The following is a 12,894-nucleotide window of genomic DNA, read 5'->3' as shown; positions in this document are numbered from 1 at the left end:
GCATAGGACCTACCAAAATGGAATCAGGAAGACGTAGAAAATTTAAACAAATCAATTTCAAGAATGAAATAGAAGATGCTATCAAAAGCCTATCAATAAAGGAAATCCCAGGATTTGATGGATTCTATAAGACCTTCAAAGAAGAACTAATACAAATCCTCCTCAAATTATTCCATGAAAGAAAAGGGGGAGAACCCTTTCAAACTCATTCTATGAAGCTAGTATCACCCTGATACGAAAATCAGACAAAGACACATCAAAGAAAGAAAACTTCAGACCAATATCCCTGATGAACATACATGCAAAAATTCTTAGTAAAATATTGGCAAATTGCATACAAAAACATTAAAAACAGTGCACCGTGACCAAGTGGAGTCCATCCCAGGGATGCAAGGCTGGTTCAACATACAGAAATCAATAAATGTAATTCGTCACATCAATAGACTTAAGGTCAAGAGTCACATGATTATCTCAATAGATGCAGAAAAAGCATTTGACAAAATACAGCATCCATTCATGATCAAAACACTAGAAAAACTAGTGATAGTCGAAACTTATCTCAACATTGTAACAGTTTTATATGCCAAACTCAAGGCCAACATCATTCTAAATGGAGAAAAATTGAAAGCATTCCCTCTAAAAGCTGGAATAAGACAGGGATGCCCTCTTTCACCACTTCTATGCAACATAGTCCTTGAAATTCTAGCCAGAGCAATTATAAGAAAGAAATTAAAGGATACAAATAGGAAAAGAAGAGCTCAAACTATTACTATTTGCCAGTGACATGATTATATATTTAGAAGATCCAAAAACTTTCACTAGAAAACTTCTAGAATTCATAAATGAATTCAGCAAAGTAACAGGATATAAAATTAACACTTATAAATGAATTGCATTCCTATACATCAGTGATGAATCAACTGAAAGAGAAATTAGGAAAACTATACCATTCATAATAGCCTCAAAAAATAAAATATTTGGGAATCAATCTAACAAAAGAGGTAAAAGACCTCTACAATGAAAACTACAGAACTCTAAAGAGAGAAATTGAAGAAAACCTTAGAATATGGAAAGATCTATATTCTTTCATAGGCAGAATTAATACTGTCAAAATGTCCATACTACCAAAAGCACTATATAGATTTAATGCAATTCCTATTAAGGTTCTGATGACTTTCTTCATAGAAATAGAAAAAAGCAAGTCTTGAAATTCATTTGGAAACATTAGAGGTACAGAATAGCCAACGAAATCCTCAGCAAGAAAAGTGATACAGCAGGCATCACAATATCAGACCTTAAACTATAATCCAGAGTTGTATTAACAAAAACATCATGGTACTGGCACCAAAACAGACATGAAGACCAGTGGAATAAAAGACACAGAGACAAACCCACATATATACAGTTATCTCATACTAGACAAAGGCACCATAAACATACATTGGAGAAAAGATAGCCTCTTCAACAAATGGTGCTGGAAATCCATATGTAACAAAATGAAATTAGATCCCGATCTCTCACCCTGCACAAAAATCAACTCAAAGTAGACCTAGGCATTAGACCAGAGATCCTGCTCCTGCACTTACTAGAAGAAAATGTAGATCTAATTTTTCATCATGTTGGCCTAGGAACTGACTTCCTCAACAAGACTCCTAAAGTGTGAGAAGTAAATCAAGAATCAATAACTTGAAATGTGATGGTATGGAATAGGTATCAAACTAAATAGATTCTTCATAGCAAAGGAAACAATCAATAACATGAAGAGAGAGCCTACAGAATGGGAGAAAATCTTTACCACCAGCACCTCAGATAGAGCATTAATCTCCACGATATACAAAGAACTTAAAAAATGTAACACACACACACACACACACACACACATGCACACAAATCCAGTCAATAAATGGGCAAAGGAACTGAATAAGTACTTCACAGAAGAAATATGAATGGTCAACAAATATATGAAATGAAAAAGTGTTCAACATCTCTAGCAATAAGAGAAATTCAAATTAAAACTACACTGAGATTTTATCTCACTCCAGTCGGAAAGACAATTATCAAGAATACAAGTAACAATTTTGTGGAGGCTGTGGGGGAAAAGTTTCACTCATATGTTGCTGGTGGGAATGCAGATGGTGCAACTACTCTGGAAAGCAGTACGGAGATTTCCTCAGAAAACTTGGAAAGGAACCACCATTTGACCCAGTTATATACCATTTGGTATATAAACAAAGGACTTAAAATCAGCGTACTCCAGTGACACAGCCACATCAATATTTATAGCAGTTCAATTCACAATAGCAAAACTATGGAACCAACCTAGGTTCCCTTCAACAGGTGAATGGATAAAGAAAATGTGGTATATATACACAATGGAATATTACTCAGCCATAAAGAAGAATAAATTTTGATATTTACCAATAAGTTGATGGAACTGGAGATTATCATGCTAAGTGAAATAAGCCAATCCCAATGGATGGAGTTAGAGAAAATAATGCTAAGTGAAGTTAGACAATCCCAACAAATGCCAAATGTTTTCTTGGATATAAGGAGGCTGATTCATAGTGGGATAGGGAGAGGGAGCATGGGAGGAATAGATGAACTATAGATAGGGCAGAGAGGTTGGAGGGGAAAGGATGTTGCATGGGGTTAGAAATGATGGTGGAACATGATGATAATTATCCAAAGTACATGTATGAAGACACAAATTGGTGTGAATACACTTTGTATACACCCAGAGATATGAAAAATTGTACTCTATATATGTAATAAGAATTGTAGGGCTGAGGTTGTGACTCAGTGGCAGAGTGCTTGCCTTGCACATGTGAGGCACTGGGTTTGATCCTCAGCACCACATAAAAGATAAATAAACAAAATAAAGATATTCTGTCCATGTATAACTAAAAAAATATTTAAAAAGAATTGTAGTGCATTCTGCTGTCATATATAAATTTTAAAAAGAGAGAGAGAAAAGAAAAATAAGCCAATTTCAAAAAAACAAGGCTGAATGTTCTCTCCAATGTGTGGATGATAATATACAATAAGAGGGGACAAGGGAAGAATAGAAGTTCATTGGATTAGACAAGAGAAATGAAGTTTAAACTATGTTTTATTCAAACATAGTAAAAAAAATTGTTGCTATTACTATTTACATAGTAAAAAAATTTTTTTGCTATTACTGTTTAAAAGGTTTAAAGCAGGAGTTTCAAGACCAAGAAAACAATACAATCTAAAATGTATTTAAAACCCTGACATAGTGTTTTAAAAATTTCTTTTTAAATTTAAATAACTTTCAGCAGAGTGTGTACTATAGTTATATTACAACCCCTTCCTTCACTGGTAGCTTCTAAATCCACTCAGTTTATGTGTTTATATTACATGCTAGGCCTTATAGGGTAATTTAGACAGTTACACGTGTAGTTAGGATGATTTCATATGCATTAAAGCCCAGGTATCTAACTTGTATGTGGTCCTAGACTCTTGGGAGAGAAGAAGTAAACCACTTAACCTCCTGCTGTCACCCTTTAATTGTCTTTGTCAATAAGTTTGCATTTCTTTGTTACTGAAACTCAGTTAACTAATTCAATGTGCTTATCTTTGTATCTAAAAGTTTCTTTTAGTCTGCTTTGTATTGATTAAATTAGTATTAGAGCAACAATTTTTTTTACTATGTTTGAATAAAACAAAGTTTTTCCACATAGAAATATGGGCAATATTCCCTCTGTTTTTGAAAGAAAAACGTAGGGTATCATGATTTGTCACAGATAAATTTTCAGTGTCTTTTTTTTTCTTCCCTTAACAGACTTTGCTTCGTCCTCTTCAAGCTTTATGCTCTTTCCAACTTCAGCATGGTGCTCAAATTCGCCTCAGCAAGGAATATCTTCTGAAAAATGGATTATATCCCAAGCCAATGCCAAGGAACAAACGCAAACTCAGGAAAATGGAACTGTTAATGAATAGTGTTAAAATTTAGTACAAATTGTTCTTATGGTGCTAGATTACCTGACTTTACCTGGCAATACCATGTTATGTTTTCATACAATTTAGGCCTGTGTGTTTCTAACTCTAAAGAATGAAGATTGCTATTAATCTTGTTGGAAAGAAGGAAGTAAAGCAAATAGCCATAAAAACAACATAAAAAAATTTCACTGACTCTGAAAAGCAAAATGTCATACTGTATTTGTTTTAAAAAAATGTGCCTCTACTACATTTTTTAAATCCAAATTTAAAATATGACTAGTTGTAGAACTAGGCTTCAAAGCCCTCATTTTTAAAGTGGAAGAAATTGTGCCTAATTGAAACTATTTTTCCATTAATATTTCTGGGTAACTAGGTGTAGGCCAATAATGGAAAGCATCCTATACAAGGCAAAAGAAAGTAATTATAATCAAGTAGTTTAAATCAAATTTTTATTTCACGAAAGAGTATAAAACAATAAGAAAACTTTATTCTATAAAAACTAAACCTCAACTCAGTTAACATGATTTAAGTATTCTGAAAATTGCCTGAATTTTTAAAGAGATGCATGTTATTTTGAAATAGCATGTATTCTCATTTGTTATTCTGGATAAATTTAGATTTATTAGTATTCATTGAACAGGTTTATTGACTAACTGATAAACTAGGTTTTACTAAGTTCCCATATAGAAATAACTGAAGTAGAATATTACACAACCATTATTTTAAGAACACATATCTGTAAGTAAGGCTATTTAAAACTGTTTTAATGAGTGAAACTTTTTATTTGAGACATCAAATTGCCCCCTCCAGGGAAATATTTTCTGAGATTTTTGAATAGCATTAAGAGAAATATATACAATGTTTATTTACATCCACCTTAAATCTACTACAGTTAGAATGACATTTTAGCAAAAATAAGGGACTTGGTTTTGGTCTCTATTTATGACTTATAGAGTTTCCTTTAATCCTGAGTTAAGTTGGAAGGAAAAACTAAACATACAATTTAAAGAATGCTTGATAAAGATGTGTGTGTGCATAAAATGAGTATATATCTTAGAATTAGTACATACAGTTTTCATGCTCATTTACTTGCTTATCGTTGACCTAGATTAGATCCGTACTAGAAACTATAAGACTGGTCACAATTAGAATTATAATTAATGTTTGGGGAAACTATGCAGAAAATACTTTAAAACAATGAACGAAAATTAGATTCCTATTTTTCATTGTTGGCTTATTTTTGGATTTAGAAAACAGATTAGCTCGTTTACCTAAAATACTTAATTTAAATTAGGTATAAACATTAATAACTAATTAACATTATTTGGTATTAAAGAAGAAATAATAATGTGTAATTGTTTCTTAACAAGTGGGTTAAAATAATCTTGCAGTAAATTTTTATGTTAAAATTAAACTTCACAAATTACCTTTAGTGTTGTTACTGATTTAAAAAAACTCCTACATACAATACCATTTATATTTTCAAAACTTCAATTTATGTTGACTTTTAAAAATATATTTTTATCTTTTAAATGCATTAGAGAGTATTTTTTGAGCACTTGAAAAGCATAAATTTCACTGTTTGGGAAATGTATAAATTTTTTTTTCAAGAAAGTTTATGTAGTTTTCCAAATTATTTACTGATTTCTTAATTGATTTTAATTATTTTTAAAAATTATTTTTATTGACATGTTAACATGGTAATTCCATTTAATCTAATAATAAGGTGATTCCATTTGATCTTCTTTGGCATGCAATCTTTCTCTTAGTCACCTGTTCTTATGAAGCTTTTTAAATGTTATTAATTTTATCAGGTTTTTTTTTTTTTTTTGTACCGAGGATTGAACTCAGGGGTATTTGACCACTGAGCCACATCCCAGCCCTATTTTGTATTTTATTTAGAGACAGGATCTCACTGAGTTGCTTAGGGCCTCACTAAGTTGCTGAGGCTGGCTTTGAACCCATGATCCTCCTGCCTCAGCCTCCCGAGCCACTGGGATTACAGGTGTGTGCCACCAGACCTGGCTAATTTTATTGTTTTTATTTACTAAAAATTCTCAAAGTATGTAGAATTGTGTGCATATTTTAACTACAAATTTAATTTGGCTTTTAAAAATTGTTACATTTTTGTTGTATTAGTTGGTCTTTGAATTCACATGCTTTATGTTTACTGGAGTTTCCCAGACTAGTTTCATGTTTTTGGATTTGTTGCTGATAGCTGGCTTTATGTGTACACTTTAACTGCACTGTGATATAGTATAGATTATTTTGTGAATTGTGATTTGAATCATGTTAACTCAGAGAATAGTATTTCCTCATGCACAAGATGACTATGCTCTTAACCCATTTATGATAGGCTTAAAATCACTATGTGTACTGAGGGATGTTTTTGAGAGGTTCTCACACATATAAGGGTTGAAAACTAGAGTATACAAACTAAATCTCAGTATCTGGCAATTTTCTATACCTAGAATTGTGATCATTTGTATGTGGGACTTCGGTAGTTATATTAGGAAAAATTCTCCTCCTGAACTTTAAGATTCCAAACACAGCTTTCCTTAAATAAGACTGCTCATATTTTAGGTTTTGTTTTGAAGATTTTAGAAGAAACACACGCCTTACTAACATTGTTTGTTATATATAGAAAAGTACTTAACTTCTTGTTTCTTTATCAAATTTTCTATCTTATGGATAAATTTTTGACCCTTGGATGCATTTGTTTATTAGTATAAAAGTAAATTTTATTGATATTACAGTCAAAGATTGGATCGGAGTAGTAAACTCAAAAGTTTCTTGTTTTTTTCCTTTTTAATTTGTTCTGGGAATTGAACCCAGGACATTCTATGTGCTGGGAAAATGCTCAACCAGCAAGCTAAATTCCCAGCCCAGTGAATTAAAAACTTTCATATAACTGTAGTTTATTATGCAGATTTACTTCTTTAAAACAGGTATGAATGGATATCTTTATAAATAAATAATACTATGTTTTAGATGTAATGAGACTTTGCATTTAATTGTATCCTGTAAGTAGGCTTTTAAAAAAAAGAATGAATAGTAAGTTCTTAATTCACCCAATCTAAATTTGTATTTCCTGGATTGGTTTAAAGCATATTTTCCCTCTTTTTTCTTCATACTTTGTTTCCTAGAATCCTCTTTCCTCTTTCTCTCTCATCACCCCCATTGTTGCCTTTCTTTTCCCACTAAACTTGTCATGTATGTTAGGTCTTTTGTTTTTATAAATTATTCATGTACCTTGAATAAATATTTTTCTTTGCTAAAGGTCCTAAGGAGGTCTGAATAGATTATAACTTTGTATTTAAAATTTATGTAGGAATCACAGAATACTCCATGACTTTTTATGCCACACTGATTATTTCCTTCCTGTCTTAGTCGATTCTGCTCTAATAGAATACCACACTGAGTAGTTTATAAACTACAGGTGTTTCTTTCTCACAGTTTTGAAGCCTGAGAAGTACAAGATCAATGTGCCAGCAGATTCAGTGTCTGGAGAAGTCTCACTTTCTGGTTCAGAGATGTTGCCTTCTGCTGCATCCTCACCTAGTGGTGGGGGAGAGCTCATCTTTAAAGTCTCTTTTACACTTATACTCATCATGAAGGCTTTGCTCTTATTACCAAATTATCTCCCAAAGGTTCCATTCCTAATACCATTATCTTTGGGGGTCAAAGTTTCAGGCTGTAAATTTTGGGGGGACACAAATTTTCAAACCATAGCATCTTTCTTACTGTTTTAAAAAAGCATTGGTACCCCTCTCCTAGGACTCCTCCCCCTTCTGGAGCTCACTTTTCCTCCCTCTCTTCTTTCCCTCCTTCCCTCCCTTCCTTCTATTCTAATAAATCCTGTTACTTTGCTCTCAAAAAATGTTTTTCGAGAAATAAACAATTATTTGTTAATTTTTCAGTTTTTAACAATTATTCACTTGAACTAAGAATATAGTTATTTTTAAAAATTTTTTTAACTTAAGATTTTTTATAAAACTGAAGTAGATACAGTTTGATATGAATATACTTTGATAAGATAACATTTTGAATAAGAAAGTATACTGTATGATTTACTGTTTTTCTTCTTTAGAGGTATATTAAGGAATTAAAACATTTTTTAAAAAGTACATCTGCCTAAGGATTATTTTCTTCACAAGTATATTTTTCATTGATTTTGCATGCTAATAGCAGTTGCCCATTTTTACCTTCAAGTTTATTATTTAAAGGGGGGAAAACTCTTTCTTTTTATGTGTGTGTGTATGTTTGTGTAATGTCATCTTATGGGAAACATGAGTTGATATGAAAAATGATAGTGATTTCCAATATGGTCATCAAATTTTATAAGCATATTCATCGGCTCACAGCGGCCCCAGCAACATCTAGCTGATTGGCTCCTCTGCGGTGATGCTCATTGGAGATGCTCATTGAGCTCTTTCCCCGCCCTTTCAGCCATTTTAAGATTCCTCTTTTGTTTTGCTTCACTTTTGTTTTAAGTTGCCTGTCCCTGGAGATGAGTGAGACGGAAGAAAAACCGCTCACATCTGAGGAAAAACTGTTTACGTCTGAGGAACAGATAGGGAGAAAGGACAGATGCACATGTCAGGAGGATAGAAAGGCTATAATGATTTTTTGTTGTTCCCTTTTTATTTCATTCTGTCTCGGTTTTGTTTGGTGTTATCTTGTTGGGTTGTATTATAGTAGAAATATGGGATCAGAAATTAGTAAAAAACAGACTGAAAGAGTGTTAAGTAAATTGTTAGAAGAAGGAGGCATCCCAGTAAAATCAAGAACAGTCAGGGCATACGTTAATATAATAAAAAAATGTAGCCCATGGCTTTTTAAGGAGGAGTTGTTAAATATATCACAATGGAACCATCGTGGTGACGATTTAAAAAGAATAGAAAAGAACAGCCCAGGAACTCTGCCGGTTGGCACATTGCCATTGTGGACGTTCGTATCTGGTTTGCTTAGTCCAAAGCCTTCAATTCAGACAAAGGTAGAGGAAGGAGAAGACATATTGATTCAAGTAAAAGAGAAGGTCTCTCAAGTTAGTCAGAAAGAGGAAAAGATTCAAGTAAAAGAGAAGGTCTTTCAAGCTAGTCAGACAGAGGAAGGAAGTTTAGAGCAGAAAAAGCCATCAGGGGAAAAGTTACAACAGGAGACTGCTACTAACACCTTTCTATCACCAGAGGGCTTAAGTGTCCAACCAACATCACCACCTCTACAGGAGATTGCTACTAACACCTTTCTATCACCAGAGGGCATAAGTGTCTAATCAACAGCCCCACCACCTCCATATGCTGGGAGGCTCCCAACCCCCACAGTTGATAGTTGGGATCCTGAGACAAGATCTCAAGTATTAACATGCCCTGTATTTGAGGTAGGAGGGCAGCGAATTTACCATGCTTTAAATTTCAAAACAGTGAAGCAGCTAAAAGAGGCTGTAACAACCTATGGTCCTCAAGCACCCTTCACTGTAAGCTTGGTCGAATCCATTAACAACTTGAACATGATGCCAGCAGATTGGGCTAATATGTGTAAAGCTGTGCTAAATGGAGGACAATACCTGTTATGGAAGGTTGCCAATGAGGAATTTTGCAAGGAGACGGCTAGGCGAAATGCAGCAGCTGGTTATCCTCAGAGAAATCTAGATATGTTGTTAGGAAAGGGACCTTATGAGAATCAGCAGCAACAAATTGCATATGATCCTGGTGTATATTCACAAATTGCTGTAGATGAAGTTAAGGCATGGAAGACTTTACAAGGACATGGAGGTTTACAAGGTCAATTATCTAAGATAATACAAGGAGCTAATGAATCTTACGCTGAATTTGTAGATAGGCTTATTCAAACAGCTACCAGGGTTTTTGGGAATACAGAACAAGCAATGCCATTAATAAAACAACTGGCTTATGACCAAGTGAATCGTTGGTGCCGAGATATCATTAGACCATGGAGACATGAAGATTTAAACACATATATTAAATTATGTAGAGACATTAATGAACAAGAGCAAGTCGTGGCAGCTGCAGTAAAACAGGCTTTAGATGCCAGAGACATTAATGAACAAGGGCAAATTGTGGCAGCTGCATTAAAACAGGCTTTAGATGCCAGGCTAAGAACATGCTATAATTGTGAACAAACAGGACATTTTAAAAGGAATTGCCCCATAGGAGGAGGGTTTCAAAGGAGTAGAATACCGGATATTTGCCCACGATGCCGTAGAGGGAGACATTGGGCTAACGAATGCCGTTCTCAAACCACCATAGAGGGTACTCCATTATCAAAAAACGAACAAGAACCAAGTGTTTATCCATGATATCGTGGAGAAAGGCATCGGGCTCCATTGCCAAAAAATGGACAGGAGGGCCCAATGCTCCAGGGCCCCAAACCACAAATATACGGAGCACTGGAGGAACCCAGCAACCCCATCAGGGTAGTGCCCAGGACACATTGTCCATCAGATCCCTCATCAGACAAACCAGAGGGAGCGCAGGGTTGAACACCTGCGTCTCCGCCAGATCAGTACTAATTCCAGAGATGGGAGTTCAAATCATTCCCACAGGGGTGAAAGGACCTCTTCCCAAAGGAACAGTAGTCTTATTGTGACGCAGCTCTTGTACTCTAAAAGAACTTATGATAAGTCCTGGGGTAATTGATCCCGATTATGAAGGTGAAATAAAAATTATAGCCAGTTCTCCAAAGGGTATATAAGTAATTTCACCAGGAGATAGAATAGCACAGTTACTAATAATACCAAGCCTACATGATAAATTTTCCAGTCGTGCTGTAGAAAGAGGTTCCAAGGGATTAGGCTCCACAGGTGTAGATTGGGCTATGCTTTCTTCAAATTTAGATTCTCGCCCCATGCTAAAACTAAATATTTAAGGACATGAATTTAATGGGCTACTGGATACAGGTGCAGACCTTAGCATCATCTCTCATCAAGAATGGCCAAAAAATTGGCCATTACAACAAGCCACTCAAACGCTTCGAGGCCTAGGAGTGGTGACTAATCCCCATAGAAGTGCAATGGTATTAGATTGGAAGGATCCTGAAGGATGTGAAGGAACTATACAGCCATATGTATTGGATCATCTTCCCATAAATTTATGGGGACGAGATGTCCTAGATCAATGAGGTTTGACATTAACAAATAACATCAACCAAAATGCACCCACTATTATGACTAGACAAGGTTTTAGGAAAGGAAAAAGATTAGAAAACAAGAACAAGCTATAGCAGCACCAATACAAATAGATCAAGGAACAGACAGACATGGGTTGGATTTTCAGAAAGGGCCACTGAGACAATAAAAATGACTTGGAAATCAGAAAGACCAGTATGGGTTCCTCAGTGGTCCCTGACTAAAGAAAAGATACAAGCAGCCCATGACCTGGTCAAACAACAATTAGCAGAAGGACATATACAACCTTCTGTATCTCCCCATAATACTCCCATTTTTGTCATCAAAAAGAAATCTGGTAAATGGAGATTATTGCAAGATTTAAGAGCCATTAATAATGAGATGGTTATTATGGGACCTGCTCAATTGGGGATTCCTCAGTTGTCTGCTTTGCCAAAAACTTGGTATGTTTTAGTTATAGATATTAAAGATTGTTTTTTTTTTTCAATTCCAATTCATCCTGAGGATAGTCCACGTTTTGCATTTACTATCCCTGCACTGAATCATGAAGGTCCTGATCAAAGATATGAATGGAAAGTACTCCCTCAAGGGATGGCTAACAGCCCAACTTTATGTTAACAAAGTAATCCAGCCACTTAGAAATCAAAATCCTGAACTACAAATATTTCACTATATGGATGATGTATTATTAGCACACAAAGCTAAAAACACATTGCTAGAATGTTATGCCACACTTACAAACTTATTAAAAAATTATAATCTAGAGATAGCAATCGATAAAGTACAATTTTCCAATTAATTATTTAGGAGTTCTATTATCCTCAACCATGGTCCGTCCACCAAAAATTCAAATACGAGTAGATCAACTCAAATTACTTAACAACTTTCAAAAGTTATTAGGAGACATAAATTGGATAAGGCCTTATCTAGGTATACCAACAGGAGAGTTGGGACCTTTATTTCATATCCTAAAAGGTCCATCAGATCCAAATTCACCCCGAATGTTAACGCCTGAAGCAAGAAAGGCATTAAAAATCATTGAAACATATATGGAAAATATGCATTTGGATAGAATTGATATAAGTTTGCCTTTATTATTTATTGTACTACCAACAAAAAATATTCCTACAGAAGTATTTTGGCAAGACGGTCCATTATTATGGATACATTTATCTTATTCTCCTAACACTATTCTTACTAGGTATCCTGAGGTTGTAGGACAATTAATACTCAAAGGAATAAAAGCAGCAAAGGGAGTGTTTGAAATTTCTCCCAGTAAAATATTTACTCCATATACTATGAATCAAATTGATGAGTTAGCTAATGAGTTAAATACTTGGGCAATAATCATGTGCAAATCTAATGTTTCATTTGATAACCACTTACCATCTAATCCTTTATTGTCTTTTTGGTCATAGCATCCTGTAATTTTTCCAAAAATGTCAAGAAAAACACCTATCATGAATGCTCCAAATATATTCACTGATGGATCAAATAACGATACAGCAGCAATAGTTACACCTGATCAAACTTTTACATTTTTAGTACCCAAACAATCAGCTCAAAAGGTAGAGCGTAATGCAGTATTACAAGCTTTTGTGATGTTTAAAGATTCTGTATTTAATTTATTTTCCGATAGTCAGTATATAGTTAATGCTATAGTATCCCTTGAAGATGCTGGTAGTATTTCCCCTTCCTCTACTGTTTTCTTTTTGCTTTCCACTATACAAAGTCTAATCTGGGACAGAAAAGATTCGTTCTTTATAGGACATATCAGAGCACATACA

At 34.4% G+C, this 12,894-nt stretch overlaps 1 protein-coding gene across 1 annotated transcript in view; it reads left to right on the top strand.

Moving 5' to 3' along the window:
* Positions 1-4,205, top strand: part of Dtwd2 (DTW motif tRNA-uridine aminocarboxypropyltransferase 2) — a 125,280-nt gene extending 121,075 nt beyond the window's left edge. The window contains exon 6 of the mRNA XM_076855884.1: positions 3,803-4,205. Coding sequence (XP_076711999.1) covers positions 3,803-3,973 — 171 coding nt within the window. The 3' untranslated portion in view covers positions 3,974-4,205. The remainder of the gene's footprint in view (positions 1-3,802) is intronic.
* The last annotated feature ends 8,689 nt before the right edge of the window (positions 4,206-12,894 follow it).

This window comes from Callospermophilus lateralis, chromosome 5, assembly GCF_048772815.1.
Source record: "Callospermophilus lateralis isolate mCalLat2 chromosome 5, mCalLat2.hap1, whole genome shotgun sequence".
Taxonomy (NCBI): domain Eukaryota; kingdom Metazoa; phylum Chordata; class Mammalia; order Rodentia; family Sciuridae; genus Callospermophilus; species Callospermophilus lateralis.
The sequence above is the reverse complement of the archived record's forward strand: the minus strand, read 5'-3'. Positions and strand labels throughout refer to the sequence as shown.